The following is a 14,712-nucleotide window of genomic DNA, read 5'->3' on the forward strand; positions in this document are numbered from 1 at the left end:
TACAATCCGCTACAATTTAATTTGAAATCCTCTATTTTGTACTAATGGAAATGAAGACCAACTGGTTTAATGCTTCATAAACTGTTAAAATCATCATGTTCTGTACTTAAACATTATTATTACCTCTCTGTTGTCCCGTCTCTGAACTGACATTTCTTCATTAAATAATCACATGCAAATGCATACAAGGTATACTATACTGATAGTGGCTTTCCTGTTGATTCCTGTAGTCAGTCCTTTCATCATTTTTAGGGGCATGTGAGGTTTTCCTCTGAAGACTCCAAGTTTCTAACATCCTCAAGCTAAAGTCCAGAAGAAGCAATGGGTGCCTGGGTAGCTTAGTGGGTTAAACATTTGACTCTTGATCTCAGTTCAGATCATGATCTCACAGTTTGAGACATCAAGCCCCACATGGAGCTCTGTGCTGCTCCCTCAGAGCCTGCTTGAGATTTTCTCTCTCTCTCTCTCTCAAAATAAATAAACTTAAAAATTAAAAAAAGAGAAGCCAAATTGTCTTTATTCACAGATGACATGATTCTGCATGAAGAAAATTCTGAGGAATACATACACACACACACACATTCCCCGCACCCCCTCTGGGGCTCTTTGAGGGTAGGCAATGGATGTACTTATGTGTGTTGTTTGGTATTCAGTGCACTGTGGAGATTAAATAATATTATAAAAACAAAAGCACAATCACATTGCTGCTATAATTTCAGTTTTGGATCCAGTGGTTAGGAGGAGGAAATCTCCTGCACACTCACACGATTTTTTATCTGGAAAAGATACAAGTGCTTCAGCCAAATAACTGACCATTTTAAAATAAAGATTCCCAGGAGAATAGGAGCAACTGCTTTCCACAAAGGGCTGGGTAGCTTTTTGTTCCTGGACGTGCTTTCTGTTGACTCAGTCTGCACTTGTTTTGACAGCCAATTACAGTCCTTTGTGGGTAAAGCTGAGCTAAAGCTCTTCATGGAAATTTTTACAAACACAAAATTATCCAAACACAATACACTTGAGCAGAGGACTCCCACTCCAACAGATATTCCTGACCAGGAGGAAGGGAAGGGAAATTAATTTTCCAAGTGCAGCAACCTGATCCAGAAGGGATCATAACAAGATTCAAAGAAGAGATTTTCAAGTCTAGTTCAGCTCTTAGCAGCCTGAGCCTCACTTCCTTTGTACTGTGATAGGGTAATCACCATAGGGAACCAAGCCACAGTACTCAGGAACCCCCTTATCAAATTGCAGTTGCCAAGCCCTGGTCTGGGAACTTAATTATTTCATTTCCTCCTCACAGTAACTCAAGCTCAAGAAACTAGAACTCAGAAAATTTAAGTAACTTGTCCAAAGCCAGCCAGCTAATCAGTGGCTATGCCTGAATTCAAACCCAAGTCTAACTTCAGAAACTGGATTAACTTTAATACAGATTCAAGACAGATAAAATGTAGGCCCACTTTGAAGAAAAGCCTTGACTACAAGTCCAAATATCAACAAACACTAAAAACACAATTTAGACCAATGCTGACCTGCCTTTAGAACGGGAAGCTAATGACACCAAGGTCACAGGGTAATGGACAAGACAGGTGGTATGATCCCCTACTGCTGCCCATTCACTACAGTCTTTTCTCTCTCTCTTCACCATCTCTTTTCTTTCCTAATTTACCATCTCTTCCTTTTCCTATATCCCTTTTGTTTTTCTTTTTATACTGTATTGTAGCAAATCATATGAACTCTGCATTCAGATAACCCTGTGTTCAAATCTAAGACTCATTTCTTACTGTGTGACCTTTGGCCAGATCACGTAACCTAAACCTAAATTTCCTCAACTATCAAAGGATAAAATCTTCTACCTTTTAGGCTGCTGAAGGGATTAAATCAGATAATATGTGTGAAGAGATGACCAGGTCTCTAGTAGACTAAATGAGACTTTAACATTGAGGGTCCATGAGACTTGCTAACATACAATTTAGAATTGGACAGTCTTGGATTTGAATCCCTGCTCCACCACTTACTGGTTAAGTGATTTGGGCAAGTCTCATAACATTTATGTACTGTAGTTTCCTTATCTATAAGATGGAATATATAGGATAGACTAAACAGATTTGGGAGATGATCAAACGGAATGATAAACATTTAGAAACTATAGATATTTAACAAATAAAGCAGCCTCTCATTAGAACTTGCAGTAGTGCCTTGTTCTCTAGAGTCCCATGTTTGTTGATGCCTGATCTATTTATCAAGCGTGTCACCACTAAAGATTAGGAAGCGCTAAAACACTAAGAAATGCTAATCTTGAACCTATCTTTTCAGATCATAAAATAAATATAAAAACAGGGAGGTGGAAGAGTACAGTGCAATGAAAAGACCACCATAAGAAGCATGGGTCCGGTCCCACTTGGGCCTTAACTGCCTATATAATGCCATATAAATCACACAGCTGTATCTGGAACATGAAGGGTTTGGAAACATTTTTTATTTTCCTGACTGGGACTGCCACTGGCATTTAGAGGGTAGAGGCCAGAGGTGCTGCTAAACACCCTACAGTGCACAGGACAGACTTCCACAGCAAACAATTATCCGGTCAAAATATCAATAGTAGTGAGGTTGAGAAGCCCTGGCCTAGATGATTGCTAAGTTCCCTTCGAGCTCTAACATTCTAAGAGACTGTGATGAGGCAGCACCGACACTTAATAGATGACATTCTTGCCAACATCTATCAAGCAATGGCTTATGATATTGCTCAAAATCCTCCTACAGCCAGTGGGGGAACGTTTTCAGAATATTTGAATATTCTGAAATCAGTACTGTATTTTTGTGGGTAAGGACAGTGCTTCCTCACAACAGGAAGAGAGCCAAGGATGAAGAGGGCTCAGTCTTACAGGGACTTGGTCCCTTGCTCTTTGGAGTTAGAATCAGTGTTTCCAAAGCCACAAGATTCCTTCTGGCCAAGATGATTTAAGTAACTCTGATTCAAGGTCAGAATAAGATAACACACATAACAGCAGAGGTGAATCTCAAATACATCATGCTATTTGAAAGAAGCCAAACTCAAAAGGCTACATACTATTTTATTACATTTACATGATATTTGGAAACAGACAAAACTGTAGTGACAGAAAACAGATTAGCAGATGCCAGGGCCTAGAGGTAAGAACAGTTTGACTGCAAAGGGACATAAAGAGATTTGGGGAATGATGCACTATTTTATATACTGAATATAGTATAAGCTACACAATCGTGTTTGTCAAAACTTAGAGAACTGCACACTGTACACTGAAAAGGTGAATTTTACTGTATCTAAATTATACTTCAGTAAAACTGCCCGGGCACCTAGGTGGCTCAGTTGGTTAAGTAGTCCGACTTCAGCTCGGGTCCTGATCTCATGGTTCATGAGTTCGAGCCCCATGTCGGACTCTGTGCTGACAGCTTGGAGCCTGCTCTGGATTCTGTGTTTCCCCCTCTCTCTCTGCCCCTACCCTGCTTGCATTCTGTCTCTCTTTCAAAAATAAATAAACATTAAAAAAATTTTTTTAATAAAAATAAAATTGCCCCTCTCACCTCCACCCCCAAAATATGATCACAAATGCTATGTTGTACTTTGGGAGAGGATGAAGTGGATGACATTAAAATTCTTTCCACCCCATGTCCTATAATTTTATGACAGTCTGCCCCTCTATCCTGGTGACCTCAGGGTTAAGTCTGGGCTCCAATTTCTGTGTTAAAGCAATGAGTCTCTCCGACCAACTTATATGCATATGAGTTCTGCCATTATTCAGGGACATTTGGCCCTACTTTAGCTTGTGACAGAGGCTCCTTCCCTACTATCTCCTAGGTTAACTCCCCTCAGGACTGATGAGGGCCTTAGACATTAATAAACAAGTCAGAATAAACCTCAGGGGACACTGGTTTTATCTCTCTGCACAGGCTTCCTGTCCAAATCCCATTTGATCTTTCCATTGAACTTCAAACCAAGCAAGAGAAGAAGAATCATATTTATGACCCCCTCCACTATGGACTTCTGGGCTTTCCACCAGATTATTCTTATACTTATGTTATATAAATGCACACTTAAATTATACCCAAGTTTGTTGAGACATATGTAGATACAGATACGCAGTTTTGTTTTGTTTACAAACATCACTGACCCAGATTATTACTCTATCAAATGTTACACAAAATGGTTAACTTTTCTTATATCCATATCTAGGTATGCTATAGTCAGGCAGGACTGAAACAGCCATTAGAATGCTCATACTTTCTGCTAATAAAGACCACTGTCTTCTATGACACATATGCAGTCACAACTGTGAAAGGCTGAAGGAGTCCCATCCTCTTATTTGAAAGTCAGCTCCTTTCTTGCCTCTGCATGAAGGATGTCAGTAGAACAGTTACAAACACCAGGAACCAGATACCTCATACATGCTTGAGTGCTAGGATAAAAATCAAGGTCCAAAAGAAAAGCCTGGACGTGCCAGCGCCTTCATATTCCAAAGGACAGAAAATATGGTAGGGACCAGATACTATCCACACTGACATTTTCTGCTAAGCATTTACAGCAAACACGTTGTGACTACAAATATAGGGTGCTCATATTACAACAGAAGGGGCCCACAGAGACAACAAATCCCACAGTAGTCTAGGGTCTTGTTTCCACATGTTCCCCTCAGAAGAGAAGAATGGGGGAATTACACTCCCATGTTTTAAAATTAATCATCTCAGAAGTCTGCAGTGGCAAAAAATCAGTACTGTACTCTAAATCACTCAAACTTCTTTTTTTTAATGTTTATTTTTGAGAGAGAGACAGAGACAGAGAGAGAGACAGAGGAGCCATAGCCAGCTCTGCACTGACAGCAGAGCACGATGCAGGGCCTGAACTCACAAACCGTGAAATCATGACCTGAGTTGAAGTCAGACACTCAACTGACTGAGCCACTCAGGCGCCCCCCATATTTTTTTTTTCATGTTTTAAGTCACTCAAACTTGATAACATTGCTTCTTTGTCATAATCAGAAAAAGGTTCACAAAAAACTAAAACACTTAGCAGAAAACATACTTTAGCTTTTTCTTCAAAAGTATACAGACTGACAGGGTGTCTGGGTGGCCAAGCTGGTTAAGTATCCGACTCTGGCTCAGGTCATGATCTCATGGTTCGGTAACTTTGAGCCCTGCATCAGGCTCTCTGCTGTCAGTGCAGAGGCCGCTTTAGATATTCTGCTCCCCTCTCTCTCTGCCCCTCCCCCACTCACGCATGTGCTCACTCTCTCAAAACTAAACAAACAATAAAGGAAAAGTACATAGACTGATAGACAATGTTCTTCCAGACTACCCCCCAAAATATTTCCATTTCCAGTGGTATTTCCTAAGGACTTATTCGTATACTGTTTTTTTCATATGTAGGTATGATGATATTGACCCACAGAAGGCCAAATAACTGATTTTTCTAATATTAGGGATGGACTTTCATAGAAAGTATCTTGGTAACTGCTGAGGTGAGGGCTATTGTCTGTGGTCATAAAACTCAATGGGGCAAGGTTTGCAGGCCATCACAGGGACTGAATGCATGACCTTCAACAGTGCTCCAACAAGGACAATGCTGCTGCTTCACAGAAACAGAGAGAAGCTCTGTAGACCCAGCTGGCCAGACCTGCTGCCTCAGAAGCTTGTGAGAGAGCTAAGTAGAACTACCAGAGGCAGGAAGGGTGACCGACAGTCTTGCTGGGAAGGCCTTGACTGGTCCTCCCAATCCTCAGCAGATCAATAGAATTCACTTCTCACATACCTTGCAGGCTGCCAGACTAGATGTCTAGCCCTTTTACACTCAGCCTAGGACCATAAGAACAAGCCTGAGTGTCAAAGATACTAGCCTCTAGGATTCCTGGGTCCTTTTGCTGTGTATACCAAAGGCCAAGTTTTAGGTGAGCCCATTTATCTGCCATAGGAGTAGAACACTACCTGAACTGATTTCTACCCACCTGAATATTGCCCATTTAGGCCCAAGCCTAAATGGACACTAGCCAACTTTCATGACCTGAGCAAGCAGTCTTTTCCCATTTCCTTTGTTCTTTCTGCAACCGAAGCCTCTCACCACTATTTCTCAAAGCAGAACATCATTAGTTTCTGACCAAAATATTAAAGTAAGAAATAGCCAGGCCCCATGTTAATTTCCCAATAATTATCCAGTCAGAACTGAGGAGAGTGGAGGGAAAATGACATTACCACATCCTGAGATGCATACTGGGGGTCCTCTGGGTTGACTGACCAGTAGCAATAATCAAAGCCAAATGCCACCACCTTCTCCCGGGAGTCACCAAAGCCATCTGGTCGACTGTCCACCTAAAATCAAACATAGGATAGTCTTTTCTATTATAATATCAGAAGCTAGCCAGTGCCACCTGATTCCTCCCTGCTATAGCTAGAGAGACCTAAAGTGGTCATGAAAATCTTTATGTTATCTACCGAAAGAAAAAAAAGTAACCTTTGTCATTTCCTCATTTAAAACCCCTGGAGAATTAAATGTGCCTATCATACTGTCACTTATCTGCCTATATATGAACCAAGCACAGAGCAGCTTAGGAGAGAAAGTCTTTCCCTCTCGGAGCATCTTCTTATCACTATCATTTTTTCTCCAGGCATTTCTGTAAAGGATACCAAGAGTGCATGTGTAGTTTGGTGCCTGGGCCTGACAGTCTACCAACTGAGACCTTTCACAGAGGTCTCTGGGTATCCACCCCTAGCGAATTAGGAAGCACAATGGACAGAAGAGCGAGGACCAACCCAACTGCCCATGGTAGATGAGGGTAGAGCCAGAGCTTGGAACCACACTGACTTCCAGGTACTGGGGAGAATGGTATTATTCCCAGAAATGTCTTACTATTTAATATTTAGACTCTGAACAAAGATGGACAACCCCCAGCACTAGCCACCATAAACTACAGTAGAAAGAGGCTGTCAGAATGACTAAGAAATTTTTAGTGGATAAATGACTTCAAGGAAGTAGACAGCTAAGGAGGTGTGCAGGGGGCAGATTAGAGTTTGATCCTGGCCAGGATTTATTCTTAAAAACTAAAAGTCTCACCTTTCAGAACAAAGCCCCTGAAGTGTTTAAGCAACAGAGACATAAATAAGAAACAGCAGAGAATAAAAGGTCTTTTGTCCCTGGGGAGCTCCTGTTGCAAGTTTGGCAGGTCCTGTTCTCTTTTAGGCCAGAGCTGCTGTCAAGGGAAACATCACATCACAGGAGTGGGCATGGCTGGAAGGCCTGGTTCTTGATAACCCTCACTCCTGCAAGTCAGCTTCCTCACTCTCAGGAGTGCTTAATACTACCTGCAAGCTGTCTATAGCAGCAGTCACATGGCCAGCTTCCCTCCGTCACACCCCAAGGCCCAGAAAGAAAGAAACTCTTCCACTTCCGCTGTTCTGGTAAAGGAAGGAATAGGATGGAGGAAATCAGCCCTGGGAGGGGGTGTGGGGTGGGGGAGGAAGTTCCCAGCGTTTGTCCAATTGTGACTCAAAGGTCAGTCAGATCTGTGAAAGAAAATCTGTAACAAGACCCAGGATAGTGACCTACTCCATTCTGAGATCTGATGCATATTAAAATCTATAGTAATGCCTCTAAATTAAGTGATATCAAATGAGGGACTTGGGACAAAATCTAACTCGTGGTCAGGCGAATTAAGTATATCCACAGATGTACCCAGCATGACTTAAACTGGCCATGGTGCCCATAAACAATTACCAACCAGTTTCTAAACATCTGCACCCTATTTGACAGAACTTGGGCTGCCGTGCCACAATTCCTATACTTCTTTCCTGCCTTATTTTTATACTTGCTTTGTAGTAGGTTATAACTCTTCCCTCTCCCAATCCTCCACCCTAAACACATCTTTATCCCAGAAGCCCCTGTAATCATACAAACTCCTCAGTGGAAAGAGAAAGGAAAACAATTTCAGGCTTACCTTTAAATTTCTGATTTTTGCCACTTTGCCCTCAACTTCCATGATAATTCTTCCCCCTTCTTTGGTCTCCCTAGAAAAAAGACCCAAACTCATATGAGAAGAAACATTGCTTTAAAAAAAAAAAAAATCAAGAAAAGGGAAGTTGAGACCAGCGTTATTGGGACAAAATGTTTCCCTACTGCTGTCTCCTAAGTAGCTGTCCCCCGGCAGACGTGCTTCTCTGGATCATTAGATTGGCTCTAGAAGAGCTAAAAATTACCACTATTGAGCACCCTCCATGTGATAGGCACTGTATTAGGTACAGTCATATTATGCTTCATCTTATGCAATCTTACCGCTAACACACCCTCCTGACATGGCTTCCTACCATATCTTCATTTTTTCAAATGGAAGACTGAAGCTGAGAGAAATTATGTAACTTGTCCAAGCTCACACATCAAGTAGTGGCAGAGCTGGGATTTAAATCCATATTTATCTGACCACAAAGCCTAGGCTCTTAACCATACCTTAGAAATCAGGCCTGAAACTCTGCAGAGTACCCTTTGCTCAGAGCACAAGTCATCCCCTCTCATTTTTTTCTGGGATTTTGAGCACAGATAATAATGAAAAGGGTTTTGGAGTCCTCTCTGTTGAGACGCTGAGAACACATTTTCCAAATCCTTTCCTTTTGTCTTCCTAAATCCAAATGAGAGCTAAGATTCCCAAGAATTTTCCTATGTAGCAGTTATGTAGTAACACTACATAACCAACCAACCCCTAAATTTACTTTAAGGGGCTTAATTCAAGTGATCCATACACCTGAAGCCCAAAATAAACAGAATATGCTCCATTCTAGATATGAAATCCTTTTTCATAACATGAAGACCTTTTAGCTGAAGTGAAAGCCAAAATGGCAGATGAGAATTAAATTCATTGGCATTTCCCCCACTATAATGAAAGCAATCAACTAAATTACTCCTAGCCTAGGACCTGAAACTTAAGAAAATATGTTCTGTCTCATTTTTATCCTTCCTCATGGTTCCGAGGATGTGACCTTGAGAGTTTGGGGAGGGGAGGAGAGGCATAGTGAGACAAGGGTCTTTACATTTAAGATTTTATTTTTTAACGTTTATTCATCTTTTGAGAGAGAGAGAGACAGAGGGTGAGTGGGGGAGGGGCAGAGAGTGAGAGAGACACAGAATCCAAAGCAGGCTCCAGGCCCTGAGCTGTCAGCACAGAGCCCGAAGTGGGGCTCAAACTCACCAACTGTAAGATCATGACCTGAGCCGAAGTCAGATGCTTAACCGACTGAGCCACCCAAGCACCCCTAAGATTATTTTTTTAAACCAGTGAGTGAGTCTGGGATAAAGCCCTGGGTGGGAAATTTCCCTCTCCCATGTAGTAACATGTCTGTTACCTAAATTTCCTCAAGGCCTTGATGCTCTTTCTTTCACATTTTATACTAGATAGTACTCAAGGCACCTGAGATACTCTTAGTCCCCCAGGATCATAAACCACACCCTGCTCATCGGCCCTCAATGATTCTAAAGAAAATCTTTCATCTTTACTGTTAACATTTTACATGATAACATTTTTTTAACTTTCTTCATTCTAAGGTACATTTTATTATCTCTCCTCCCACTATAAAAGCAATACACATACTGTAGTAAATTTGGACAATAAATAAGAAAAAAAATCATGCAATAACTTTTCCAAATCTATTACCTAATTTTTTCTAAGTACACCCTTTCTTGAGGATTCATCTATGACTCTCTCATATAAAGCAGCCTGAAAAGAAACATCCTGAATTTGACTTCTTGGAAGAAAGATACAAATCATAAGGGTAAGATGCTGACTCTTCCAGGCCTGGACCACTGCCATTGGTAACCTAGGGATTCCAAGCTATTCTAAAACAAAATGAGGGAGAATTAAAACTGAGCAGAACAGGGGCGCCTGTGTGGCTCAAACGGTTAAGCGGTTATGCATTTAACTCGCGGTTCATAGGTTCAAGCCCTGTGTCGGGCTACACACTGATAGTGTGGAACCTGCTTCAGATTCTCTATGCCCCTCCCCAACTCACGCTTTCTCTCTCTCTCTCTCTCAAAATAAATAAACAAACTTGAAAAAAACACTGAACAGAAAGAAAGGGCACCAACCTCAACTGGGGAGCTGGCCACACACAGCTCAACGAAAGTCTGCAGAGATGGAGCCTTATGCCACGGAATGGCGCTACTAACACTTGCCTTGGGGTCCTGAATTCTACCAAGAGGCATTTATTTCTTAGAATGGATTTCCCTTTGCACAGGGATAAATCCTCAGTTACACACTTACTCCTACAACAATGTTTCTTAGAGTGTGGTCCACAGGCTACCTTCATCAGAATTAAGCGAGTTAGTGGGTTTATTTGAATTCCTGTTAACAAGTTGCATTATGGGGCGGGGAACAACAACCAAGTTGCATTATAACAAGCTCCCCAGGTGGATTGTATGCAAACGGTAATTTGAGAATCACTGTCCTAGAGGGGAAAATAAGCAAGCCATTACCACTTATTATCTAATCATTTGTAAAAGTTAAAAAAAAAAAAAAGCAGACATCTAAGTATAAGGAGTAATAAAAATAATTGTTAAAAATTATATAGCGAACACCTTTTTGTACACTTAAAATGAGCCAAGCCCTAGGTATTTTTAATGTATTCTTTCATTTAATCTTCATAAAAAAACATTGAAGTAGTTATCCTATTTTACAGATTTAAAAAAAAAAGAAAAACCTACGACCCACAGAAAGGGAATATAGTATACGAACAGTAACTTTTGACAGGGCAGTGGGGAGTATTCCAGAGCCTACAATATTGACAGAAGAGAACATGTTCTTTCAATGATGAATGATTCTGGATACGCAAGGAAGAGCATCACCTAACGAGCTACAGATTTTCTAATTATGGGAAATTGTGAGGAGTGGGAGGGAATCAAAACCATTTCCCACATTATCATTTTACTTATGGTCAGTCCCAGTCCTATTAAGCAAACAGGCATTTGATCAAGAAGCGCAACTTTTCGGTCGTCTCAGGAAGAAACAACTTCGTCTACTGACTGGAATCTTGACTCTACCTACTTTTAGACCTTAAACAAGACCATTTTCTTACCTGGAAAAACAAAAAATGGAAGCTTAGACCAGATGATCTCTCAGATTTCTTCACAAGTACATCATATCCAATGACTATTAGCTGAATCCGTGCCAGTGACTTATTTGAAGTTTGAACAAACCACATAATTAGCAGATTCCCTACATTTGGATGAACCTCAGCAAAGATAGTGGAAGTTAACAAACCCTGGGTATAGCTGCATCTCTGCAGGATTCTCTGAGAAGACAGGAGTGGTCTCGACTTCTTAGCTGGGGAGTCACAGTGGGTTTATCCATATTTGCTCCTGAATCTTCAGCCTCATATAATTTATTCACACCTGGATATCTGCAGTATTGGCATTCTACCTCTTGATGCTCAAGCCTCGTAACCTAAACTAAAAGCAAGTAAGCTTTTGTGCCTTTCTTTCACCTTCACTTTTCTTTGATGAGATAAATTACTCTCTACCATGGCTGCAAATAACTCAATTTCAAAAGCATTTTCTTGGGGCGCCTGGGTGGCGCAGTCGGTTAAGCGTCCGACTTCAGCCAGGTCACGATCTCGCGGTCCCTGAGTTCAAGCCCCGCGTCGGGCTCTGGGCTGATGGCTCGGAGCCTGGAGCCTGTTTCCGATTCTGTGTCTCCCTCTCTCTCTGCCCCTCCCCCGTTCATGCTCTGTCTCTCTCTGTCCCAAAAATAAATAAACGTTGAAAAAAAAATTAAAAAAAAAAAAAGCATTTTCTTAGTTTTTTTTATGTTTATTTTTGAAGAGAGCAAGAGACAGAGCAGGAGTGAGGAAGGGGCAGCGAGAGAAGGAGACCTGGAATCCAAAGCAGGCTCCAGGCTCTGAGCTGTCAACACAGAGCCTGACCCGGGGCTCAGACTCACCAACGCGAGAGATCATGACCTGAGTGGAAGTTGAACACTTAACCGACTGAGCCACCCAGGTGCTCCACAACAGCGTTTTATTAATCTAAGCCACACTATTATAAATTCCTAGCACTCAAGGAATTGAGAGGCTACTGTTAGGGGTGCTCAAGGTAATTATCCTGAGAACCCTAAAAGAACAGTTTTGCAAAAAGAAGATGAGCTGGAGGCTACCTCCAAGGTGGCAGCTGCACCTATGAAAACTCCTCAACCATAAGTCACCACATTCAATCATGCAGAAACCGGTTGTCATAAACTACTTACCAATCTAAACACAGCAGTTCAGGCATGTACTGCTTTCCTTCTTTCTTCATTGTATCTCTTTTGCCTTTTTCCTACTTTCTTTTCTGTTCTTGTTTCTTTCCCTCATCCCATTGCTCTTCTCATTATTCCGTCAATTGTATGACTTTTCAAAACCAATCACCACCATACCAGGGACAAAAATAATCCCTGCTAGTATCAAATTTTGTTATGGGAGACAATGCATTTTTGTTTATCCTTCTGCCCAATTTGCAAGCCACCTTATGTCCTGGAAAATTTTTAACCCTCCCAAATAATTCCATTATATGTCTTTTTTTTTTTTTTTTTTTAATTTTTTTTTTCAACGTTTATTTATTTTTGGGACAGAGAGAGACAGAGCATGAACGGGGGAGGGGCAGAGAGAGAGGGAGACACAGAATCGGAAACAGGCTCCAGGCTCTGAGCCATCAGCCCAGAGCCCGACGCGGGGCTTGAACTCACGGACCGCGAGATCGTGACCTGGCTGAAGTCGGACGCTTAACCGACTGCGCCACCCAGGCGCCCCAATTCCATTATATGTCTTATGGTCCCAAACTACATTCTGCCAGCTTTGTCTCCTCTCACTCACCTCCCTCTACACATCCTCTCCCCAAAAGGGGGTTTTCTAACAGCTGAAGTCCTTTGCTCTCAATGTTATTTCTACACCTTCTATACCTATCAGCAAACTCTAATAGCTCTTTAAAAAACGGTACAGGGGTGGGGCCCCTGGGTGGCTCAGTTGGCTAAGCATCTGACCTCGGCTCAGGTCATGATCTCATGGTGCGTGAGTTCAAGCCCCATGTTGGGCTCTGTGCTGACAGCTCAGAGCCTGGAGCCTACTTCAGATTCTGTGTCTCCCTCTCTCTGCCCCTCACCTGCTCTCTCTCTCTCTCAAAAATATAAAACATTAAAAAATTAAAACACACACAGAGAGTTCAGGGGCTCCTGGTTGGCTCAGTCAGTAAAGCGTGAGACTCTTGCTCTCCTGATCTCTGGGTGAGCTGGAGCCCCACATTAAAAAACGACAACATGGGGCGCCTGGGTGGCGCAGTCGGTTAAGCGTCCGACTTCAGCCAGGTCACGATCTCGCGGTCCGTGAGTTCGAGCCCCGCGTCGGGCTCTGGGCTGATGGCTCAGAGCCTGGAGCCTGTTTCCGATTCTGTGTCTCCCTCTCTCTCTGCCCCTCCCCCGTTCATGCTCTGTCTCTCTCTGTCCCAAAAATAAATAAACGTTGGAAAAAAAAAAAAAAACGAAAACAAACAAATAAAAACAATTAAAATACCAGCCCTTCCCTGGCTTTCCAAACCTAGGAGTGGAAAATCCATGAAAAGGGGAAGAAATTATGTCGTCTGATATTGGATGCCTCAAGAGCTGAGAGATGATGGATCTGATTAGCCCATGAGGAAATAAGCACTGACAACACTGAAGAAACGGCTTAGAATAACTTCCTTCTACTACCCAGTTCTGCTACCGCGCATGGGATGAAACCACGCTCTCCCTGGGCCTCAATTTCCCTCTCACGCCTTACAATCTGGCTCTCTCCACATCTGTGCAGAGAAACCAATGTGCGCTCAGGAGCACACACAATTCTGCCTCAGCCCCCGCAGGTACTCCAGAGCCACCAAGAAGAGAAGACACTGCCCATTCCTCTCCCCGGGTACTTTCCCAGCCCTTCTCAGCGAACTCAGTGAGAAAGGCCCAACCAACCCATGCATCAAGACTTGAGCCGTGGTCCCCCAAAACTCCTGCTCACAGGACTCCAGGGACACGGACACAGCGCAGCCCACCGCTGACGCAATCCAGTAAGCACTATACCCCAGGACGAGACCCAAAAGTTCTAACCGAAACTTTGTCCCGCCAGGCTTTTAGGGTTTCCGGACCCTGGCCCCTTGGGCCACTTTGTGTCTGACTTCTCCGCGCCAGAATCACTTGAGCGAGAGGCGGGGACCTCGCCCTCCTCTCAGCTCATATGACGCCTCAGGAGCCCCCTCCCTTCCAGACTCACCTCTTGCTGAGAGGTCGGACCCTCACGGCCACCCGCACGTTCGCCATCCCTCGGCCACAGCCCAAGCCTAGCAGGTCCGCCCAGCCGCAGCATCCCCAGCCCCAACCCCAAGTCCAGCCCCGCCCGCCCCACGCGCCTCACGGGACGGCCCCGCCCATGCGCGCGCAGTGAGCCCGCGAGGGTAGAGCCTGCGGAGCCTCAGCCAATCGTGAGTCCAGTGGGCGGGAGGTCGCCCGGCCCGGCCTGCCAAGCCCGTCTGGCTCCGCCCCGCCTCGCACCGCCCACGCACCGCCCAACACAGCCCCGCCCAAGGGCGAATCTGTTCGATGGGGGCGAGGCCTACCGCGTCTCAGCCAATCCTGAGCCATACAGGCCAGGCCCCACCTACCAGGAATTAGCTTTTGTTCTCGGACAGTGCTGTATGGAGTCAAGTAAACACGTTTAAGT

General features: G+C 43.4%; 1 protein-coding gene across 1 annotated transcript in view; it reads right to left on the reverse strand.

The window, feature by feature from the left end:
• The window catches only part of STARD9 (StAR related lipid transfer domain containing 9), a 120,320-nt gene extending 105,939 nt beyond the window's left edge, over window positions 1–14,381 (reverse strand). Inside the window, 3 exon segments of the mRNA XM_045448007.1 lie at window positions 6,220–6,336; window positions 7,959–8,028; window positions 14,266–14,381. Of these exon segments, the coding sequence (XP_045303963.1) occupies window positions 6,220–6,336; window positions 7,959–8,028; window positions 14,266–14,312 (234 nt within the window). The 5' untranslated portion in view covers window positions 14,313–14,381.
• Between the last annotated feature and the right edge of the window lie 331 nt (window positions 14,382–14,712).

Source organism: Leopardus geoffroyi, chromosome B3 (genome assembly GCF_018350155.1).
Source record: "Leopardus geoffroyi isolate Oge1 chromosome B3, O.geoffroyi_Oge1_pat1.0, whole genome shotgun sequence".
Classification (NCBI taxonomy): domain Eukaryota; kingdom Metazoa; phylum Chordata; class Mammalia; order Carnivora; family Felidae; genus Leopardus; species Leopardus geoffroyi.